Below are 23710 nucleotides of genomic sequence, written 5' to 3'. Positions count from 1 at the left end.
AAATTGATTATTCAAAGCTTGTTCACTTTTTTGCATTGGAATACTTAATCCAATTTTTTTCTTTCAATTCTCTCATGGTAACCTCTGCTCAAATCGCTCCAATTTTCCCGCCAAAAGGCTTAGAAAAAATACGGGCGCCTCAAATACGCATGCGCCAACTTTTTAAAAAAATATATATGCCAAGTAGTTAACATTTGTTTGAAAATGTTTAATTTTCCCGCCAAAAAACTTAGAAAAATACGGGCGCCCAAAATACGCATGCGCCGCCTTTTTTTTCAAAAAAAATTTCATAGTTATTTTCAGTGTTTTTTGTTAGAGTTTTATTGTAATATAAATAATTGATTAGAAGACAACAGCAATAAAAGTTCAGACCAGTTATTTCAATTTTCATTGTCTTTTACTTTTCCTCTCTTAGTATATATTAATTATTCTTACAAGCTCTACTATTTGAATCATTTAATTAATTGAAGGTGTGACAAAGTTTTTCTTCCTATATATATTAAGTCTTTTGGCGGGAAAATTTGAGTAAATTTGCACAGCGTTTCCCCTGGCAACAGTTTTGACAAAAAATTTAGCAGGGGATCCCTTGAACATTTTTTGTTCCCAAAAATCGTTCAAAGTTTCCCCTACAAATTTTAACCCGCCAAAAAACAGACACCATCTCGTGCAGAGAGGTTTTAAACCGAAATGGAAAAAAAAGTTTTTCTGCACGAGATGGTGTATACAAGGAGGATATTAAAAACAACATGGCAAGCTTTGAAGGCTAAAACTAACTTTAGAGAATTTTCTCGACAAAAAGTCGTTTGTTCGGAAATTTTGTCTGATACAGAATGTTTGAGGGAAAATGAATCTAAAGTTTTCGTATCACAATATTTTTTTTTTATTTTAAGTCCAATCAATTCTTAGCTTAGCTTGCCACGTTGCTTTTAATAACAAGATCTTTTTCTGCAAGACAATTTTCTTTGTAGCACAGTGGAAAATGCGTGGCCTAACAATTTTGCCGCCATTGAAAATAACGAGTTTTTTTTTTAATTTTGGAGCAAGTAGTACAATTTAGATCATAAAATAGATAATTGTATGGCTCCATGTTCTTTTTAGTATCAAATTCTCGCCGAGTTAAAATATTTAGCTCTTCATGATCAATGCATTGATAAATCAGTTTACTGTGCTTCATCGAGAACAAGCTTGCAGAGAAAAGATCTTTCCCTCCAAATTAACGTCTACAATAAAGAGTTATCATAAAACCTCAATGTCTGGTGCATTGAAAAAAAAAATTGTTTCAAGTGTCAACAAGTTTCTTTTATGTATCGGAAATTTGTTAAAAAAACGATCAAAACATGAATCAAATACAGGTTATACAGACCAGAATAAATACAAACAAAATCAATTTAAAGGTATCTGCGTTTGGTGAGGGAAAGAATCTTGTCGAAAGCAAGATGAACGTTATAAAATTTAGTTGAGATTACTTTCAAGTTGTCCCTGTTAAAATTTCTATAAATAAAACAACGACGCACAATATTCGAAACGAATTACAGAAAACAAACGAAAATTTGAAGTCAATATTTGGATTTTGAAGAACTTACGCGACCAAATTAATCTTTTCGCTCTCTGTTTTAGTGCTTAAACATAATATCTACAAGCAAATTGTACACAAATGGTTCCATTTGTACCGAGTCATAGAGCAATTTATAACTTGAAGAAGCTTGTATCAAGGGAAAAATTATTTGCGAGACAAAATGGCCGCCTAAATGGTTGTCGGTTTGGTTCCACACAGAAATTTGTAATTTATTGGATAACAAGCAATAAATTGAAAGTATATGCCAATAAGTTATTATCGTACAATAATCTGGACAATTTTGTCACAGAATGCAGCTGCTTCAAAATCGAAATCTTCAAGATGATATAAACTCACAAGAAATTTGCGTGAAAAAGTCTTTTTGATCATTATTAATTAACCGGTTCCAAAATCGTTTATTTTGCTGAAAAAATGATCATATTGTCCCATCATTTTCTTCTCTTTAAATTCGAACGACCATCAAAATATTGTCTTGTGGTGCAGATAAATTAAATCATAAGTTGAATTAACTAAAAACCTCACTTTGGGTTTGCAATAAATGAAACATCATTCGCTGTTGTTTAGTCTCGATGATCAGAATTTTTTTTGAAAAAATTGTGTTTGTATTGTGGTCTGCATAACAAACCTTTATTTATTAATCATTAAAACGAACTTTCCCTCAAACCAGACATCAAGGTTTTATGACAACTATCAACTGTGACAACAAGAGACACCGGCACCTTCAAGAACGTGCGAAACATTCGTGAGTTTTTGATTTGACGGTTCGTGAATTTTTTAATTTCACATGTGAAATTATAAATTAACACTTAAATTTCGCGCCAAAATTAAGGAGTAATTTCTCGCCCATGATATTATCTTTGTAATATTTACAACTAGATAAATAATGTTAGTGGGATTTCATATAAAATTCAGAGCAAAACTTGAAAATGCCTTTGTTCTCTCGAGCAACAACAGTTTTATCAGTCGATACAGCGAAGGTGTGGATATTTATAAGAAGGCACTGACAGTTTATCATGAATTCGTAACTATTTATTCGCAGTAGAGAAAAAATGTCAGCTTTTATGATGCCAGCCTTTGGGTAAATGTGAAAATAAGTCGATTTAAACTTCCTGCTGATAAACAGAAATGTTTTCAATCTTTTCTTAATGGAAAACGTACATTCTTATCAATAAAGATTTGGTAATGCAGAGACATGCAAAAATTAACGATAAAAACCGACGTTTCGGTGTCTTCATGACGCCATTGTAATTTTTTATTTCTCCTTGACAATGGCGTCATGAAGACACCGAAACGTCGGTTTTTATCGTTAATTTTTGCATGTCTCTGCAAAACGTACATTTCGAGAAAAAAATATATACAGACATTGATGCCACAACATCAGAGTTTCAAAGAACGAAACAACAAGTTTTCGTTTTGATTTTTAGTCTTAAGAACAAATTTATTCAGTTTTGTTTCACAAGTGTGAAAATGAAAAAAATTGAAAAACTTCACAAGTGGTTTGCATATATTTGAGCTTGACTTCAGAAAAGCGTGTCGTTTTTTCGTAAATAACATTCAGATTAGATGACATTTGATATCAATTTTATTGTTTTATTTGGCTTAAATTTGAAAACTGAAAAAATCAAAAAAATCTGCAATTCAAAATAATCTCGTTTTAAAAAATGTTTTAGCCAATCAGTTGCTAAATAAAATTTGCCGAAGTTGAATCCTGCAAAAAATTGCCCTCGATAAACTGTCTGTGCCATCTTAAAATACAAAACATTCTTCGACATCGACTGAGTTAACAGTAATTAATTTTACGCCTACACGTTGAGCGATCAACAAAACAAAATCGCAAAATTGTATTTCCCCTGTAGGTCAGAAGATTCAGTAAACAACTAATTTTCGTGAACACGGGAACAAAATTCGTTCGGACACTTTGGCATAAAGTTTTAACACAAAATAGAATCATCAAGTAAATCGTTAAATTACTCATCGAATGAATTAGAAGATCGCTCAACGTTCAAATGGTGGCTGATATTAAACTTAGTTATCATAAGGTCTTTATTTTTCTCCCATACCAAGTCCTATGCCAAGCTGAGATTAATTCTGTATGTGAATTCATTTTGAAATCCAATTCAAGCATTATATCAATTTGAAGAGCAGAGTTGGACAATTATCAGCGACATAATTCAAAAATTATTCAATTCAGTTCACTTATAACTAAAATTCAGTGCAAAATAAGTTCAATTCCTGTCCTGTGTCAATTTGCCACATTTGGTGAACACCGAATCATTTCATTCTTCTGTAAAAATGAAGAAATTTGATAACAAAAGCTATCAAATTTGTTCAGCCACCATTTTTCTTTAACTAGAAAATATCAAAGTTCTTATCTTTGCCGCCCGAGTTCCTTCTGCCCTGTTCGTCCATTCCATTTTGTTTTCTTGAATCGTTCGTCGTTCCTTCCCACCGCGTTTAGCAGTCCTTCCGAAAACAAAAATGAGTGATACGGCAGATTTATTAGCACAAATGTTCAATTTTAAAACGCATAAAACGGAAAAACTCATAAACATTGACAAATAATGTTTCAATTCAGCTCCTACAGGCTTAGGTCAATATCGTTTTCACACAGACGAAAACATGGAAGAAGAAATACAAGCCAAGCTCAAACTTAAGCGACGCTGAAAGCACGTGCTAACTTCACCGAGAAACTATTTGTAGTCTTTCAGCTTTCTGGACAAGTTTTAGGTTATAAATCTTTGAAACAATTAAGTGCTTACCTTGATTGGAGTTGTGTTTGACTCTTTCCCCTGTCGTAAGCCTTTCCAGCATCTTCGCAGCTCTCTCAGAGTTCCCTCAAAACGAACTTTTCTTCACAAGAACAAGACATCTTCACACAGTCACGGCCTGTGTGGTTGTGACAAATTCTCGAGTTTGTCATGAATATTGATTAGAAACTGAAGCCAATCACCGGCTACTACGTCAAAATGAACAATGTTTTCACACATATTTTAGCAAATGAATCCCAAAGCGAAAAAAAAAAAAGAAGAAAGAAGAAAAAAAAGGCGGCCATTGTATGCGCTAAAAAAGATCGCATGTATATAATTAACAATTCCAGACAGGAAAAAGGAAAATGGGAAATTCTTAAGCAGTCTAAGTCAAAAATGAACTTTTGCTTTTAAGCAAAGGACAGTTTTTTCTAACGGAGAGCTGAGATTCCTTTGGATGTTGAAATCAAAATGGCGGCCAACCCTCTCGAAGTCGCCATCTTGGATTTTAGCATCAAAGGCATTGTACCCTTACAGGTTCCCTTTTGCGCTCTTGCGGTTTCCCTTCACGGTAACATATCGAATCCCTTTTCAGTGAACCCTAGCGTCTATTCTGCGTTCCATTTCTTCCCAACTTCTTTATAAATTTATTTGTAACCAGGTAACATAATACTAGTAAAAAATGAAATCTGAATAAAATTCTCTGAACTTGTGGATAACACTGTACTGCGTTTCTCTGTGGTGTATTCTTGAAATAACACGAATTGGGTAATGACACCGTACTTGCGATTTCTATATTTTGTAAATCTGCAAGGAGACGTTACTGTTGTTCCTTAAAGGGACTATGTCACCCCAGGCGCATGCGCGCGTTGATGAGAAGCATTTTGAAATCGTTGGCCTAACTTTTTCAACTACCGCCAGAGCGTTCAAGAATTTGAATCGCGATTATCTTCGGAAAGTTAGCTGAATTTTTTTTATTTACAAACGTTCTTTAGTAGTTACAGAGGCTTTTTGTTGCAATATTTTTGAAAGCTTTTGAGATAGCGGGAAAGCAAAAATCCCACGACGAGTTGTATGCAAATTAGTCTCAACCGGACTCCACTGCGCATGTGCCTCAGCTAACACAGTCCCTACTAAGTGAAGGTCACGTCCCTATACCCCAGGTCAAGTTACCTAAAACTCACTGCTATAAAACCTTGGCGTTCCTCTTTGAAGTCTGTATTTTAGAATGTATTATTTGCGTTACATTTGATAGATCCGTACGGAAGGCGGGAGGGGGGGGGGGGGGGAGTGTTACTCATCAGAATGTTTGGTTGGTGCGAGCTGCTCGGTTCTCCAAACTCTGAAAAAGGCAGCACTGCCAAAACGTCGGTGAATATTGACCGAACTTAATAGCGTTACAATATACCAAAACCTTTTGCATCAAATGAACAAGACGCTACGCAGTTTTAATAATATTATCTCTAAACTCTGAACCGAGTTCAGACCAAAATATGTCATCTTCCTGTACCCTTTTTAACACCTGACCTCTAAAATTCATACCCATTTTCAGACCTGGTTTATAGAATCCATACCCATTTCAGACTTTCAGACCCAAGTTCTTAAAATCTATACCCTATTTCAGATCAAAACAGCTCAAAACCATATCCTTTTGATGCTGCACATACATATATGGCTTATAAAGGGAAGTACCCCACCCTCCCTGGATCCGTATTCTTCGCAGGCTGGGGGAGGGGGTGGGGCTGGTGAAAGGAGAGGCATTAACGGGCTTGCGCGTACAACGATGACGAGTCTTACCATACAAGGCGATGACAAGGAAGGACGTAAATGAAGACAGATTTTAATTATTGGTTTGAGACGCATTTATTTCAACTCGGAATGGGGGCGACTGTATGGAGTGTGAGAAAAAATGTTTAATTTCCACCAAAACGCAAACATTAAACAAGCCGGGCGGTTGGCGTGTTTTCCCTCGTGTTTTCTTATACTTCAGCATTGATCGAAAAGGGAAGGAGACGTGGGTTTCCTGTTTTGCGATCTAACCTTTTCATATCTTCCTCACATTTCTTCATTGTTCGCTGAGAGGGAAGAAGTCATGACAGGAAGGCTGTTTGCACTGGCGTCATCAAAACCGGGAAGGATTCTGCCCGCGGGGACTTTGAGCGTGAATAATTTTTATAATATTTGAGCAAACGCCATGATAGTTCAAGACTTTTCACGAATTTATCTGGGAACAATTTGATGTAGTCGGTTATAGTGTTGATTGACATGTTATCATGGCAACCAACTTTTGACAGGCAGTTTTTTCAGAAAATAGAAAATTCCTTTTAAAAAGACTTTTCTTACTGTAACTTTTATGTTTTTAGTTCATACTAGTGTTCCTTTGTTGGTTTTGACAAATCTTCTCTTGACAAGAACAATTCATAGGGCATTAGCATGTCACTTTGGCATGTGATAAAGTCAAAGAAGGTGAAACTTTGTTCAGGTTTACAAGCCTAACGACAATAGCCGTTTTGCGCATTTCAACTTGCGGACAAGACGTGCACATTATCGTGGGATTTTGAGAGAAAATCTTAAGACCTTACGATAGTCATGGATGACGGATCGTATTTCATGTTTTGCATGACGCAAACAGCGCACAAGCAGGAGATGCATAAAACAGTCATAAGCAGTGGCACCGTTTAAGGCCAACTGCTCAAAGTTACTCCTAAATACTCCTGGCCAAATAGCTTTATCACTGCCTCTATGCAGCACAAGGTGGAACGAGACGATTATTTTGTTAGAGAACAGATGACATAGAGGCAAGAACTCTGATAGGCTGAGAAAGCTCAGAGGCTTTAATCATTGTCTCAAAACATGCGAATAAAGGAAAATTTATCCATGTTCATTACATAAAATCTACATTCTAGTATGCAATGAAACAGATTAAACCCCAGCAAGTTATAGCTCAAACACTGGAGTATTAGTAAGTTGCCTAGTCTATCTATATATACCTCAATGTTACTATTTTTTTGCGACAACATAATGACACGGTTTCATGAAAAATCGCTAATTTAAAGGGGAAGAATCACGCGAATTTCACGTCATTTCAAAAATAAAAAAATGTTTGTCTGTCAACAGAAACAAAAAATAATTGTCTAGTTTTGTTATAAATTCACACCCCAGTGCAATAAAACTGTCAATTATTGCCTCTGGCAAGAGACAGGGTAGGTCAGAATGGATTGAAACTTGAAAAATGACCCTGTTTTGGAGAATTGTTGAAGTTAAGAAGGGCTAAAGAAATACTAACATCAAGGTATATCACAGAAGATAAAATAAATAACCTAGTGATTTGTATAAATAGTAATAACTCCGATTAATCAATTTGGACTAAAATTTTCAATATCTCGTTGCTCTGTAGATTTAACATGATTTTAGATATTTTCTCTGTTTTGAAGATATTGTATTCTTTATTAATATAATTTAATTCTTCCCCAACGCTAAATCTTCATAGAAGCTTAACACTACTTTAAAAAATGCCCAATGAGATAGTGATAAATGCCTCTCTCTATTAAATTTTTTGTCTTAATAAGCCTTCCTAATTATAGTATTTTCGAGGCACGCAAAATCACTTGCGCGCTGTGTTATTCAATTTATTGAACATTCAAAATTTAAGGAAGAATGGAAAAAATTAAAGAAAATTTGAAAAGGAATTTACCAAAAATATTTAAAGCTATGATAACTTTCGTTTCCTCAATACATACACATCGCAATCCGCGTTTACAAATCTCACTTCTGGTATGAAAATAATTTACTCTGTTGAATTTCTGTACAAAGCTCACATTCAATATATTATACTCGCTTACTCAATTCTCTTTGTACCTAGTGGTTTATAAATCCTTAACAAATTTACAAACCCTCATTGTACCAACATATTGTTAACGACTACTAGTCGTTAGCAAAGGGAAGACACTATCACATTTCTTGAAACAGCTATTCCAGATTCTTCTCTCTAAATCAATGAAATACAAATAATTTGCCGTGGTGCTGTTTATTATGCTCTACAGAGTGGTTCTACGTTTCTGGTGTGTGGATGAAATATTGAAGTGCAACCATTTCAATAAAAGGTTTAAGCTATCACCAAGTACTTTCCTGTGGTGCTGTTTATTATGTTGTACAAGGTGTTTCTAACTTTTGAGTCTGTAGATGAAATCCTAAAGTGTCACCATTCAAATGAAAGCTACTGAGCAGTACTTTTCCTGTGCTGCTGTTTATTATGCTGTACAAGGCGGTTCTAAAACGATTAACTTTGTGGAAGTGTGCTACTTAAATACAAACTATCGAGTAATATTTTCATTCCATGCTCACTATTATGCTGAAAATTTCTCACTCTAAGCCCGTCGTCACTTAAATCTCAGATAATGAATAGTACTTTCAAAAAATATTGTTTCCATTTCAGTATTTTAAAATAAGAAACAAGAGCCTTTAGAAATGAAACTTCATTTCTTTTTGCTTCGCTTTTGAAAAGCAAGGTTATCAGGTTCCTTAGTCGAGGTCATTTCCGAGGCCAGTCCATTTGTCAGGGACCATAAGGAAGTACCTATGCATGGCCTCAGTGAATCGGGTCCTATACAGCTCTGGTGACACCACAGTGGGCATTCTACCCTGACCTCCCAGAATTCCACTCGCCTTCACGTACATCTCCAGCTTCTTATCCCAGGTGAAGGTTCGAATAAAGTCTGTAAGAAAAAAACAATGCAGCAACCTTGAGAAAATGTTATGAGATTCAAACATAGCGTGAACATTCAGATAAAAGCTACTGACCAGTAATTTCCTGCTATGGTGTTTATTATGCTGTACAGTGTGATTTTCTTGAAGACAGTTATAAATTTCGAAAAATTGTTTGTTCAGCCGCTCTTACGAAGAAATGATTAACTTCAGACCTTTTTTCTTTCGGACGTGAAACTTAAGACAAAAAACACCTTCGGACGCTTTACCGGCACATTTCAAAAGTTAAGACAGTGGTCATGGTACTGGTGAATGAGCAAGATGTGGTAACCTTGTTCCGCAGTTAACCAACGATCAAAGATGAGACATGAGTTGCATACATGCTCCATCGCAAGAGCTGTGTTTCTAGACGAACATGGTTCTCTCGCAGGAGCTTACACGATCGCAAGTTATCCCAGAAGTTTGTCTACATACGACAGCAGAATTTTCGGACGCGATTGGTTTTTTCATTATATGGAAACCAGGCTTAACTGCAACCGTGAATAGTCATATAATTTATAGTCAAAAACATCCCCACTTAACCCTGTCAGCCTCAACATCAACATATCAACATGTATTTTCTCCTCACTGTCCTCCATATATTTCTTATGCTACCAGTTGAGAGATTTTGTCTACAAATCAAGGCATTTCGTCAATGGTGATTGTTTCCTTTATTCTCCTAACTTAAATGTTTAATCAGGCAGCAACATTGTGAGGAGAAATTAGATGTTGGTCACCACTGGTGCTTAATGGGTTAAGCCGGAGCATTCTTCAGCCAACCATGAACACTGAATTCTTTTAGCCGACAAACATTGATAATATGCAAGTTGTGATGTTTAGTGTTCTAAAAATCTCAACTTAGCGCCAATAGCTTGCAAAATTTCAAGGTTATAGTGCGCGGCACTTACCTATAATTCCAGTGACGAGTTCTGATCTGGCCTCATCTATGCCGACAAGCAGCGAGTAATCCATGACCATCTGTTGAGCCAGGAACTCTGTGTCGTTATGAATCGCACGGGAGAGGATTGCTTTGGAGTGTGGACGGAAAAATATCGGGCATTCGCGGATCACTACAGGAGGGAAAACAAGCGCGACAACGATTAGGCCACGCACAAACGTGATTTGAAAATCGTTTGAAGACGATCAACAACACAAGCTGTGAGGCAGTCTAATGCAGGATCTGACGTTGCAGTACTCACTTTCCAGCAGATTTTCGTCCAAGAGAACATCATTTTTCATCCCCGAAGTCTGGACATAGCGACTTCGCATGGAACCTTTTAAATCAAACGTCTGAAAAAAGAAAAGAAAAAGAAAGAAACACTTTAGCATTAAGAGAAATCTCCAATATGTAAATGAATGTGTGAGATTAAAGTTGACTCTTGGTCGCCACTCACTGATGAGAGTGATAAAAATTTCCTGACATTTCACAGACCACAAACCAATTTTCACTGACCATCCAAGACTAAAACTTTGGCAATAATTCTGGCGACGACGCGAGAGAAATCAACTCCTTCATTGATAAATATTTTCGGAAACGACATTAACTTTGCCAACAAGGAAAACTCTTTTGCAGACCTAGTGGCTAGACAAAAATAAAATTCCCTGATTTATAATTGTCTTTCATCTAGAATGTAGAATTTCCCGAGCGTGAAAAAAAAAAAAAAATTCCCTGACTTCTCCATGTTCTTGAAAAAATTCTGTCGGTTTTCCCTGACAGTAGCAGGCCCATTATATACGCCCTCGGATACAAAAGGGAATGCAAAACAAGGCTTTTTGTCTCTGGAAACATCACGATGGCAAACAACGGGCGCTTTCACTTTTTTTTTTTCCGAAAACTTTCGATTCAACCGATGAAATGCAAATGGCCACGCGGACCAAACGGAAATTCTCCGAAGCAAACGGACAACGTTGGGAGGTACTCCAGTTTTTCCGTTCCAAGAAATTACGGTCCGTTCCATTTGTACAAAATTTCCATTTCTATTTTGTTGTCTTGTTGCGGCATCATTCCACCATCACGTAGGTTTTTTGATTTCCCCAAGAGAAAAAAAAATTATAAAATTTGTAAATTTGTATAACGCATAATTCCAAGACGAGATGATCATATGAGTTTTACAGTATAGAGACACTCTCCAGATCGAATTGGAATTTGAAAATGTTGGTTTCTGAGGAGAGGGGAAAATCGGAGTACCCGGAGAAAAACCTCTCGGAGGAAGGACGAGAACCAACAACAAACTCAACCAACATAAGACGCTGAGTCCTGGAATCGAACCCGGGCCACACTGGAGGGAGGCGAGTGCTCTCACCACTGCGCCATCCCTGCTCCCCCAATAAGATTGCAAGTTTGCGAAAAAAAAAAAACACCGTTCCATTTGATCATAAAAGTTTCCAGAATTTCAATCCAAAAATTTTGGCTTAATTGCCAAGCGCCGCAGGAATCATACAACCGACCTTCAGAAAGAGGGTCTGACGCGCCGCTATATCACCACGCCTCTGCACACATAAAAGAATGAAAATACACTTCACGCATTTGGCGACAAGAAGCACATGTTACCTTATCAATTTTACGGTCGTAAAACAGGTTCTCCATGACCAACACGTCCTGTCTCATTGTAGCGCTTGTCTGTGAGTTCTTGTAACCGATTCTGTAAATGCCCAGGATCTTCGCCAGCAAAGTAGGTCGCTATTGAGAGAACAATGAAAGCGATTAACGTGTGTCACTTGTAAGATGAGTGATTTGACGTTTTCTGATGTTTCCCGAAGTTTGTCGAAGATATCTCGACATTTCCGAAAACTCACAAAGATGCAACAAATATCTCCGATGAATGACCGCTATATGGCGATTCGGGTGAAAGGACTTCCGGTCACGTGATAACGTACCTGCTCATCAAGCGCTTTATTGACATAGCGGAAGTAGTGAGGAGCAAACTCTAGAAAGCACTGCAGCTCCTGCCTTGACATCTGCTTCATTACAAAACGATCATCTGTAATGGAAACGGAATAGGAAAATTAATTTGTTAATCATTTTTCTGTCCCGTGCGCGGTCCAGGAAATCATGAACTCTGATTGTTTGCACGAACGATCCTGTCCAGATTTTCTGCTTTATTTCGTTTGTTTGTTCCATCTGGATCACTTGCTTTTTATCCAGACCTCTCTCCCACCTCACTCAAATGACAATGTGCTACCTCGGCTAGGCCGATATAAGTGCAAAGCTCACACAAAATTATTATTATTATTATTATTATTATTATTATTATTATTATTATTATTATTATTATTACTATTATTATTATTATTATTATTATTATTATTATTGTGTCGAAAGTAATTTGCGTTTGCACTGGTTTTGCTTTACGATGCTCTCTGATTGGTCAATAAAACTCGCGCCACTTTCTCAACCAATGAGAAACAAAACCAAACCCCATCGTGCCTTACTCGCACGCATTTTCGCGCGCTTGACGCCGGTCACATGTTTTTGTTTGGAGTTCTTGAGGTTCGCTGTGTTGTTTACGTCTGTTGTGATTGGCCAGATTAATCTTAAGCTTTGGTTTTACGACACTCAACATAATTAAAATTGGTTTATTGACCAAGTTTGTTCGGTAAATACTGTCGCGGAGGTCAATTCAATAAGCTTACATGCTGGGCCTTGTTTTGACAACTAAACTTAGAAGACGAGTTCAATGACCATTGTTACAAGTCCTTTAACCTGTTAATTGAGCTCTAAACTTGGTGACAACAGAACTTACCGAGCGATTTAAAGAAAGCCGAGCCAGACTTTCCACCGCGAGCTCCCCAAGCAACAGAGTGCTGAAGAGAACGAATGTACCTGGAAAAGACAAGCTGATGATTAAATACCCAAAGCCTAGACCGCAGAAAGGAGGCTGAATAATAAGAGGTTTGTTTTCACAAAGGTTTAATGAACAACAGATCTTACTTTTCCTCGCCATCAGGGAAGATTCTTTTCCTCAGAAGCCTAAACTGCTCGGCATAGTAAATACTGCAGAAGAATCGACAATTGTTATCGGCGAATTCTGCAGTGAATGAAAAAAAAAAAATAAATAAATAAATAAATAAATAAATAAATAAAACTTTGACAAGAGGGCAGACTACATTTGGGACGTGCTATTGACAAGAGAACAAGGACAACGACGTGACAAAACTTTCCACTGTTTTTGTTTCGTAAGGGGGGGGGGGGGGGTGAAATATTGTTTAAAATGGCTTTTTAAGTTGGTCACGCAACATCTTCTCTTTTCTTTCAAGAGTTGAAAGACTTTATGCTTATCACACAATCTGGATTTGAACGATGGCGTGACAAGTCTTTCCTACCATCTCCAATCCCCGAGGATGAAAGGAATAAAAGATTGCGTGAAATTGCAAAGAGCTGCGTATGGGCAGTGAACTAAAGCGAGAAATACAAGACGTACAATATGAAAACCACCACCAACAACAAAACCCCGTTCTTACGATGTTTTACGTCAAAATCAACTGGCGTGGTGGCGTCTTTCCTTTGGAAGCCAAACTGCACAAGACCTATAGAAAGAAAGAATGACAACGTTGGCTAATGGTTACTGCATGCTTTTGGTTTGCGAAGGTTGTGCATAGTAAGTGGGATACTTGCCAGTGGGAAGTAATTCTACAAATGTATGCTTTTCAATCTCAGTCTACAGGGCCGGGTTGTTCGAAAGCTGATCAGTTAACGCTTATCTACGACTGAAAGTTAATCGAGGTTTTCATCTCGCTCTTCAAAAGTGGTTTAAAACCCTAATTTCAAGCTAAAGGTAAAGAAAAGTCTACGTCAAAACTGAGGGCCAAAAATCTTTTGGAAGAATCTTTACCGATTAGTAATTAAACTCGAATCAAAGTTCACGTTAAACCAGGATTAGCTGAATCGGGCTTTGAAGAACTGGGCCCTGGGATAGCAGTGAGGTGCATTTCTTAACTACACCAACAAACGAACCATATTGTGCACCATAATAAACAGCACCACAGGAAAGTACTGCTCAGTAGCTTTCATTTGAATGGTCACACTCTAGTATTTCATCCACAGACTCAAAAGTTAGAACCACTTGTACAGCACAATAAACAGCACCACAATAAAAGTACTGCTGCTCAGTAGCTTTCATTTGAATGGTCACACTTTAGGATTCCATCCAGAGACTCAAAAGTTAGAACCACCTTGTACAGTATAATCAACAGCACCACAGGAGAAAGTACTGCTCAGTAGCTCTCATTTGAATGGTCACACTTTAGGCTCAAAAATAGAACCACTTTGTACAGTATAATTAACAGCACCACAGGAAAGTTCTACTCAGTAGCTTTTATTTGAATGGTCACACTTTAAGAAGCCATTCGCACACTCAAAACTAAGCACCGCATTTTATAACATAGCGCGCGTGCATCCTAATCTAATTCCTATTGGTGTCATCATGGTACATTTCTCAACATACGCACGGCCGTGCGTCCATCCGATGACGTGTGCAAGTAAGATGGAGGAAGCATGCGCGCGCTGTGTTATAGACCTTTTTCATAAATGGCGGCCGATAAATTATTCTTTTGTTTTCATGAAAATTAGCCCTACTAGCCTCGTCAGCATGTTCAAAATTCAAAAGAATTTTTACTCTGAAATGAGGTTAGTAGGGCTAATTAACATATATTGAAAAGAATAATAAATTGGCCGCCATTTATGAAAAAGGTCTATTAAAAAACTTTTACAGAGAGACAACACCATAAAAAATGTATATTTATAAGATCTTGAAGCTTAATGAAATGTTAACATTAAACCAATATGAGAGACCATTTTCGCCTTTTTTTTTTGTACAGAGAATTTTGTAATTAATCGGGAACAAAACCTGTTTTCCAGGAATCATTTACTTTATTTTCACTATGTTATAAAAGAATTGGTTCATGCTTTTAGCTGTGCGTATATCGAGTTATGGATGCACTTGGAAAGTTTAGAGAGCACTCAAGAAGCTAGAGTTGCTCTCGGCGTCTTACGCTTCTCTCGTGCTCTCCAAACTTCCCGCGTGCATCCACAACTCGATATACGCACGCTAAGCATGAACCAATTCTTAAACAGTGCATTCCCTGATTCCCTGACAGCGTTACTCACCGATATCATCTTGCACTTGCCCGTTCTGAGCTGAGCTATTTTCCGTCCTCTTGTTATCGTCTTTCCCAGCAGTATGTTTCATCTTACTGTACTTAACCTTGTCAATTTTACTATAGTCTTCAGGCTCTGTCTTCAGTTCCACGCTGTGGTTCATGAACTCGAGTTTATCTGAAGATTGCTCGATGATTGGCTCTCCATCCTGTCCCGTCCCGAGACCCGCCTCGGGATCAACTATATCGAGATGGACGTAACCTGAATGGCCGGCCAATTTGAAAACAAAAATATAAATGAATAAAAATGTCACAGGGTTGAAAATATTTGGTTTGTAGCCAGGCATGGTTAAAAATTGAAGTCTTTCCTTAAGTCATTTTATTACACCCATTTTGAAATCACTGGTAATCCTTGCAATCTGATTGGCTCTCAACAGTGCGATTTATTCCCAAATTGCATCATTTTTTGCTCTAAATCGCATCCTTTCTTTAGCCCATCAAAATGGAAATGAAGTAGCAAAAATAGAATACTCATATTGACAATGATACTCTGTGATTTCAAAATAGGTGTAATAAAGTGGTAATTGAACTTTGTGTCGTTCAATTTTGGTCTGAAATCATACTTGTCATTTCAAATCAAACTCGCGCTGCGCGCTCGTTCGATTTTGAAATCACGCGTATGATTTCAGACCAAATTGCACTCCACTCAGTTCAATTACCATTATATATCAAATAATACATTGTTTGAAATCGTCAATTGATATCATACCACTCATAACGTGGATTAACATTGTTTGAAATCATGACTCTATTTACAAGTCATGGTTTGAAAGAAATTTAACAGGTACTGAAGTATTTTATGAAATAAGGAAATTTTTTGAAGTGTACTGTTTCAAATAATTCGAAATTGGAAAGTCGATTATATAAAAAAAATAAGTGAAAGAAGAGGACAATAATTTTAAATAACGAAAACGAAATTTCAAATTATTTAAAACAAATAGATAACAAGGCGGACATTGTTTGAACAATGAAAGTAAAAGATACACGAATTTTATGAAATAAATGCAATTGATTTAATAATTTTCGAATAATTTGTATATAATTGTAATAAATAATTTTGGCACATTTGGCACCAATGAAAGTAAAAGATAAACGAATTTTATGAAATAAATGCAATTGATTTAATCATTTTCAAATAATTTGGATATAGTTGTAATAATAATTTTTGCACATTTGGCACCCCTTAGCTTGAAACCTGTTTACCTTGTTTCTGCCTGTTACACCCGTTTAACCTGCTCATTCCTGTTAATCCAAGCTAGATACTGCTATACTCTTACCTTCACTCGAGTCTGAAGCAGAATTAACTCTGATGTACTTGTCTGAATAATGAGAAATGTCCAATTGCGCCTGTCCTATCATAGGCAAGTCTACAGATTTTCCAAATTCGCTGAAAAGAAAGCAAGTAGAGCGCTTGTTTTGACTGTGGTTTTGTAACATATCTGCGGGAAACTCTTCTCACTCAAACTCGATTACATCTCAAGTTTAAATTACAAGTAAGGCCACGATATATATGAAGTTTTCAATTTGCTCAACGTCGTTATGAAGAAGACAGTATTGTTGAAAATTTACATGTCCGATATCACACCAAACTTACACTTTCTCAAAGTCCATTTTTGTAGGAGTTCAGTCAGGCGGAAAACGAGGGGATCGTCGCTCAATCTTTCGGCGGATAAGAAGACGACTTGGGCAAGTCTCGGTTTTATACTGTTTTGTCAGTTTGACACTTTAATAATAATCAAAAAAAGTATTCATGCGTTCGTTCGTTTATTTGCTCAGTCGCTCAGTCATTCGTTCGCTGGCTCAATCGCTCTTTCATTTTTTCGATCGTTAATTCGTTCGTTCGTTTACTCGTTCATTGGTTCGTTCGCTCGTTCGTTCGTTTGCTCGTTCGTTGGTTCGTTCGCTCATTCGCTCGCTCGTTCATCTGCTCGTTCGATCGTTCGTTCAATATGATTCAATGTCCAGTCTTAAATCAGGCAGGAGTGTGATACTTGATGGTATTACATATTTGCTATTGATTTCAGCCCACCCTTAGACTTACTCATACCTCTTAGCCAGCTGACTTGCTTCATTCTTGATGTCTGACAGAGTCCGCTGAATCTCGTGCAGGCGCTCGTTGTATTCAGTAGTGCTAGCACAGAGAAAAAAGAAAAACATTTTCATGAAAGTGTAAGATGAAAAACTCCGTTGATAAGAACTTCTTGGCAGAGTTGTTCAAACGAGATTTTAAAGTTAACCTGGGATTTGAAGTCACATTTCAATATGCAAAATGCCTGTGAACTCTTTTCGACCTACAAATTGACTTTGATGACTCCCAAATCATAGCTGCAAAAACATAGCTTCATAAATAATTCATAACCCCATTGACCTATCAAATGGTTGATAAAACATCACGTGCAGTGTCTTTATTATATCCGATAAAACCTCCTCCTTATTCGTATGCGGTGTTTAATGTCTTTCTCGTATGCTAATTTCCAACGTTCACAAAAGCATCATTGTTATGAACTCTCTTGACACACGCTTTTCCAGGAATGTTTTTGAAGCCATTCAAAAACCTCGCAGCACGTGTTTTATCGGGTCAAAAACCACTCGGCTGCGCCTCGAGGGTTTAAATTCCGATAAAATACTACTGCTCGTGTTTTAAACATTACATAAAAGTGCTTTCAAACAAGAAAAACAAAATCCTTGGTTAACATTTATTCCCAAATTATCGTTAATCACCTTTCGAACAACCAGTCCCTGAAGTGGATAATGTTGCATGACAGAAAGTTGAACATGAAAATTGATGAAGAAGTGACAAACATCACCACATCAAATGAAGAGCATATGCTCATGTTTACCTCAGAGTGTAGGCAATGATGGAGCTTGTCTCCTTCTCACTCACAACTACCAATACTTTCTCCCCAGGGGGGAGTAAGTGGTGTTCATGACTTGGACTGAAAAGAAAATAATTATGATAACTACAAAATGACTTTGTCAACTATTTTTCTTAGTAGATAAGAGGTTTAGTTTCTAAAGAAACTATGGTGCTGCGTCGCTGGGAGAGTAGCAACGAATGTTTGGTTTATCAACAGAGTTGATAACTAAAGGCAAATTGGCCACTGTGAAGAGATTCGAGTGCTCACGTTTCCAAAGCGAACCCTCGCTCGCTCTGACGTAGGGCTAGCGCTCGAAACGTCAGCTCTCGAATCTCTTTACGGTGGACAAAATGACGTCTCAACTCAGTTGATAGAACCAAACATTAATCCAGTAGATAAGTAAACAGGGTTTTCAAATAAGAAAATGATTGGCGGGAGATTTTGTGCAGGCTTAAATGAAGTGGCCTTGATAATGATGGAGTCGATAATGGTGTAGTAGACCTACACCCTTCAAAAGCTCTATTTTCACTGGACCCTGATAACCTGCAGCTGCATTATTTTTTTAGGGCTGGGAACATTGTTCTGTTGTTCGTCCTTTTGTCCTCTCGACCAACCATGTAAGACGTTGCAAACGGTGAAGGTCGCCCCAAATGGTGAGGCCGTGATACTGAGCGCCACTCTCTCGTGTTTACCTACTTGACAAAAAGGTGGCAGGGTCTGTGGTGCAAATCACATCAGGCCACTGGATTTTAGAGATATTTTATTGCTTTGGATGCAGATTGAAACATTCTCTCAGAAAATCTACTTACAACGTTGAAGCAACTGGTTGAAAAGCAGGGGAGGACATGAATGATGAGACAATGCGCTTCACTTTCCCACGTCTGGTTGAACCAGTTGATCCTGTAAAAAGAAAGAAAGAAAACAGGTTTTAGTTCCAGTGAAATTCGTTATGATATAATTAAAGGTCAGTTTGTCATCCACATTACTCAATAACCCTTGAAACATCGGGGACTGGAGCGAGAGCTCCCTCCAAAGAGCGACGAAGACGCTTGAAAACAAAGTACTAGTGTCTCTTGCATTGATCTTGATTTATTTTACCTAAGTTTTAGGGTATACACAGACCGGGCAAACTATTATCGATAACTTTTTTTTTTTGAAAATAGAAGAAAGACCCTCGCAGTTATTTACTCAACTGAAGTACACCTTTTGCCCTTCATTATCAGGAAATACATTTTCATTAGTGTTAGAAATTAAATCATTAAAGCGAATGTGTAATCATTGTATGAAAACAGACAAACGTTTTAATTTTCGGTGTCGTCAATAAGGCGTTTTACATAGAGAAGAACGTTCATTAATGCGAATATCAGTTAAATTTAATGGAAATAACAAACTTTTAAGAGAATGAACAAACATTAGACGCTTCTTCATGTTTTTTAACGAGGAAAAAATTCATTACTGTTACAACAGAGATACAGTCAGCGTAACAATCAAGCAAGTCTTAGCTCTATCCTTCAATCAACTTCCCATTCAAACATCGTGGTATATGTAAGTCTGCATAAACCTAAACCATGCTGCACAGTTTCTGGCAATTATCGCGTTCACGTTTCTCCTCTTCTCGCGTGAGTCTTCAAACGCCCTAATTATCCTTTCACGATGCTCAATTGGGATACGGTTTCGACGTACTCTGCATGTGCTCCATTACTGCGAAACCAGTGTGCACATGTACAGCATCGTTTTTAAATTTAAGCATCCATATAAATCCATTGGGAAATTAGTCAGAAACCACGTAACTAAAAATCTTTTGTAGTTGAAATTTTATTCGCGCAATGGAACGTTAACCCTAGGTTAATGAATCTTCTTTTGCTCTAAAGAATGTTGTTTTCGATAAAACGCTATTCTAATTGGCCTTAATGAATCTTCTTTTCAATGCAAAACTCCTTAATGACTGCCACAAATTGAAATGTTTCATTTCCTAGTTAAACTGATTATACATTAATTTTATTGACCAATGTTTTCGCGCTGATGAAAATTTATTTCCTGATAATGAAGGGCAAAAGGTGTAGTTGCAAAAAAGATAGCCTGAAAAAAAAAAAAAAAAAAAAAATCAGGCTCGAACGGGATTGACAACTAAACTTGCCGTGTGTGGAAACGCATTTCCCGACACTAATAAATGTCAAGTGAAAATTCTCGTCGATGACAATTTGTCTCGTTTGTGAGGCCCTTAGAAAGCACATTCGTAAACCTCTACAACATTTTCCCCAGAAAATCACAGCCATAACCACGACTATGGCTACCCTGAAACTGAATAACCAGCAACTTATTGAACCGTCATAAAAATCCATGCAGGTAGTCTCCCTCCCTCCCCTCCCTCTCCCACGCCACCCACCCCCTCCCCTCTTGAAGGCTAATCTTGTAAGGCATCAAAAGCCTGCATGGAGTACATCTATGAACAAATGGACAATAGACCCTTCTCCAAAATGGCGGCAACAGATTTGAATGAGTTAAAATTGAACTGAATGAAAAACTGATACCAGCACTGGAAAGAGCACCTTTACTTTAGTAACCTTGCAAAGTTTCAGCATATTAGGTGTTATATCAGCTTAGGAAATGTAACATGAAATTTGACAAATTTACAGACGTTTGTATGACTGGGGGTATACGTCATACCCCCAGTCATACAAACGTCTGTACATTTTTCATTTTTCAACTTACATTTTCTCAGCTGATATTACATCTGATATGCTGAAACTTTGCAGGGTTACTAAGTAAAAGTGCTCTTTCTAGTGCTGGTATAAGTTTTTAATTTTAACTTATTTGAATTTTTGGTCGCCATTTTGGAGAAATGTCTATTGCAGGAATCGTGAAACTGAAGGCAAACTAATTCCCGTTGTACATAGTTTACTTTAGTTACAAAGTTACACCGGTGTTGGTCAGAGGCTTACCATCTCCTAGCGGTATCGCATCTGCATCTCCATCTGAAGCAAGAGCTGTTAACAATCAAAAAATTGATAATCAGAAAATTTGAAAACAATTCTTTTTACAATGGACAGTACAATTCAGTTGACTAGCATTTCACCCCCCAAAATACCCGTACTTAGAGCGAGGAAAATTCTCAGAGATCATTTGTAAACTATTGGAAGAAACCAAGAGTAAATTATAAAAAAAGGATCCGCTATTTGTGTCATTGGTGTTAACGGGACAATTAACAATTATCCTGCGAAATCGCTCAGAATATCGCCTGATAGTTAGCCGACGAAGCCGTAAGAAATGTTTTATTATTCAACGCATTGATAACAAAGCACAATTTTATTGCAGCAAAGATGAGCTGGAGACGATCTTTATTTTGCCATTTTTCTTTTCGACACACGAAATTACGTATATCGCAGGATATCTGTTGACTACGGACGATGAATATTCAGTGCACCACGACCATAACTGGGCAATGTTACAACTGATGTGTTGAATAACCATTCATCATTTAACTGTTTTGTAAACTGGTTCCAGTCTCACCCTTTTTCGCTGTTGTTTGCCACTGATTGACCGCCCAGGAATGGGACCGAGGCACACCTTCAAAATAAAAGGTAAGAGTCATATCTAAGGGGATGTTTGATTGGCTGAAATCCGGAATAAGAACACATATAACGATTACTATAAAATCCGGCATAAGAAGACGGTTGCAGATACCTTTCCTTAGTTTACCGAAAACGAGAAATATAGAGGTTATTTTCTTCATGCTTATTCGGCTGGAATATATGGTCAAATAGGGTAGCGCCGAGTTGGCTATAATCATCTCATATCAACAAGCGTGAGTGGAATAATTGTTTTATTAAAAACAATCAAGTAATGTTGCTAGATCTTACTGACTTCGCTTTGCAAGAACAAACGAGAAGACAATTTAATGGTCACTATTTCTTGGGCATGGTAAAATGGCTCATATACCATGGCCGCTAAGCCAATCAAATTTCACTGAACTTTGTCAGAAAGGACTCTATAAAACTAAAGATTGGCAAACCATTTTTTTCCGGTTATATAAAATTTGTAAGTGTACGGACCAAATTTTATTTAGATACTGAAAACTAGAATGTGTTGAAAGTCATGACAATTATATATGGTGAGTGACTGCAACATTCTGAAGACAAGTGAAGGACTGTTACAATGACGTTAGTAATTTCAACAGTTGCAAACAAAGCCTAAAAATGGCTTTGATCAGAATCAGCACTTTAACAGCCAATAGGATGGTGCCTTAATTTGTTGTTAGTGCGCATGCGTTCTGCGCGACCCAGGACAGTGCCTACTAATACAAAGGTATCTTTGCGCAGTTCATGGCTATGTTGAAAAAGCAGAACTGAGCAAGGGCTCTTGGAATCCAAAAAGAAAAGCGGGATTATCCACAAAAATGGCTTTCAAGGAAAGAATTTTTAGAATCATCGAATTCCCGACGCGTTTGTGTTGATTATACATTTTTTTTTGCATCTGGCCAAATTTGACTGAAATCGGCCAAATCGTTTTTAGTTGTAATTCTTGATAGTGTCCCCTCCAAGCAAAAATGAACGTTTAAGAAAACAGCAATATGCTGTCAATCAAAGCAAAAATTTACTTCTGGTGGAAATCACTTACATCCCAATTTGTCGGCAAATATTAAAAGGTTTAAATCTATGGATAAATGAAATAAATGAAAATAAATGAAAATCTAAACATTTCCTCCCTGAACATTTCCAGTTCAATGAGGAGAATACGAATACCGCCTATTGCCTCAAAAATATTATTTTTTGGATTCCAATAGTCCTTGCAAAGATCAGCTTTACCCACATAGTCATAAATTAGCGGGAACGTATGACATTTCATCAGAAGACAGTCTTCAAGGTAAATTTGATCTTGACTGCTGAGTAAAGTAAGATAATGAAATCGAGACTGGAGATGAATAAACTCGCCCCAGTCCTACCCTTCTTCTCCGTACGCCGCTTCTGTGGTGCATCTACGGAGTGTGTCCTAAATAGACCTTTAACGCAAAGTCGCAAAAAACATTTATCAGCAGGGTTTGTTAATTGAACGACTGCAGCACGAACGCAGGATTTTAGAGGAACAGTTTTAAACTGCTGAAACTGAATCAGCGAGATTGCAACGATTGAGCTGATTAAAAAAAGATCATTTTTAATCCAAAGGCGCAAATCTGTAGCACGAAGGCAGCATTTCAGAGGAACGCTATTAAATTGTTGAAACTGAATCAGCGAGATTGAAATGATTAGGCTGATTAAAAAAAAGATCATTTTTAATCCAAAGGAGCAAATCTGTAGCACGAAGGCAGCATTTCAGAGGAACGCTATTAAATTGTTGAAACTGAATCAGCGAGATTGAAATGATTAGGCTGATTAAAAAAAGATCATTTTTAATCCAAAGGAGCAAATCTGTAGCACGAAGGCAGCATTTCAGAGGAACGCTTTTAAATTGTAGAAACTGAATCAGCGAGATTGAAATGATTAGGCTGATTAAAAAAGATCACTTTCATTATTTGGATTAAAACTGAGAAGGCGCAAAACGAATGAAACATTTCAGAGGAACGTTATGGATTGTTGAAACTGAATCACCGAGATTGAGATGATTAGGTTGATTAAAGAAAGATCATTTTCTTT

At 37.2% G+C, this 23710-nt stretch overlaps 1 protein-coding gene across 4 annotated transcripts in view; it reads right to left on the bottom strand.

The window, feature by feature from the left end:
* Nucleotides 1-23710, bottom strand: part of LOC146481982 (1-phosphatidylinositol 3-phosphate 5-kinase-like) — a 99148-nt gene that overhangs the window by 44751 nt on the left and 30687 nt on the right. For 2 of the 4 annotated variants that reach the window (XR_014864377.1, XR_014864378.1), the window contains exons 25-40: nucleotides 23023-23079; nucleotides 21591-21647; nucleotides 21023-21067; nucleotides 18890-18980; nucleotides 18063-18158; nucleotides 17270-17353; nucleotides 16500-16609; nucleotides 15173-15424; nucleotides 13528-13593; nucleotides 12998-13094; nucleotides 12810-12889; nucleotides 11944-12047; nucleotides 11618-11746; nucleotides 10266-10356; nucleotides 9975-10136; nucleotides 8554-9038 (exon numbers count right to left, since the gene is read on the bottom strand). Coding sequence is in view for 2 of the 4 variants with exons in the window: in XM_085108060.1 (XP_084964186.1) it covers nucleotides 8845-9038; nucleotides 9975-10136; nucleotides 10266-10356; nucleotides 11618-11746; nucleotides 11944-12047; nucleotides 12810-12889; nucleotides 12998-13094; nucleotides 13528-13593; nucleotides 15173-15424; nucleotides 16500-16609; nucleotides 17270-17353; nucleotides 18063-18158; nucleotides 18890-18980; nucleotides 21023-21067; nucleotides 21591-21647; nucleotides 23023-23079 (1715 nt within the window). In the remaining 2 variants the exon portion in view is untranslated. Of the gene's footprint in view, nucleotides 1-7184; nucleotides 9039-9974; nucleotides 10137-10265; nucleotides 10357-11617; nucleotides 11747-11943; nucleotides 12048-12809; nucleotides 12890-12997; nucleotides 13095-13527; nucleotides 13594-15172; nucleotides 15425-16499; nucleotides 16610-17269; nucleotides 17354-18062; nucleotides 18159-18889; nucleotides 18981-21022; nucleotides 21068-21590; nucleotides 21648-23022; nucleotides 23080-23710 lie in introns of those variants that run through there. The other 2 variants (XM_085108060.1, XM_085108061.1) reach the window with 2 other exon arrangements.

This window comes from Pavona decussata, unplaced genomic scaffold, assembly GCF_977016875.1.
Source record: "Pavona decussata unplaced genomic scaffold, jaPavDecu1.1 SCAFFOLD_48, whole genome shotgun sequence".
Lineage (NCBI taxonomy): Eukaryota > Metazoa > Cnidaria > Anthozoa > Scleractinia > Agariciidae > Pavona > Pavona decussata.
The sequence above is the reverse complement of the archived record's forward strand: the minus strand, read 5'-3'. Positions and strand labels throughout refer to the sequence as shown.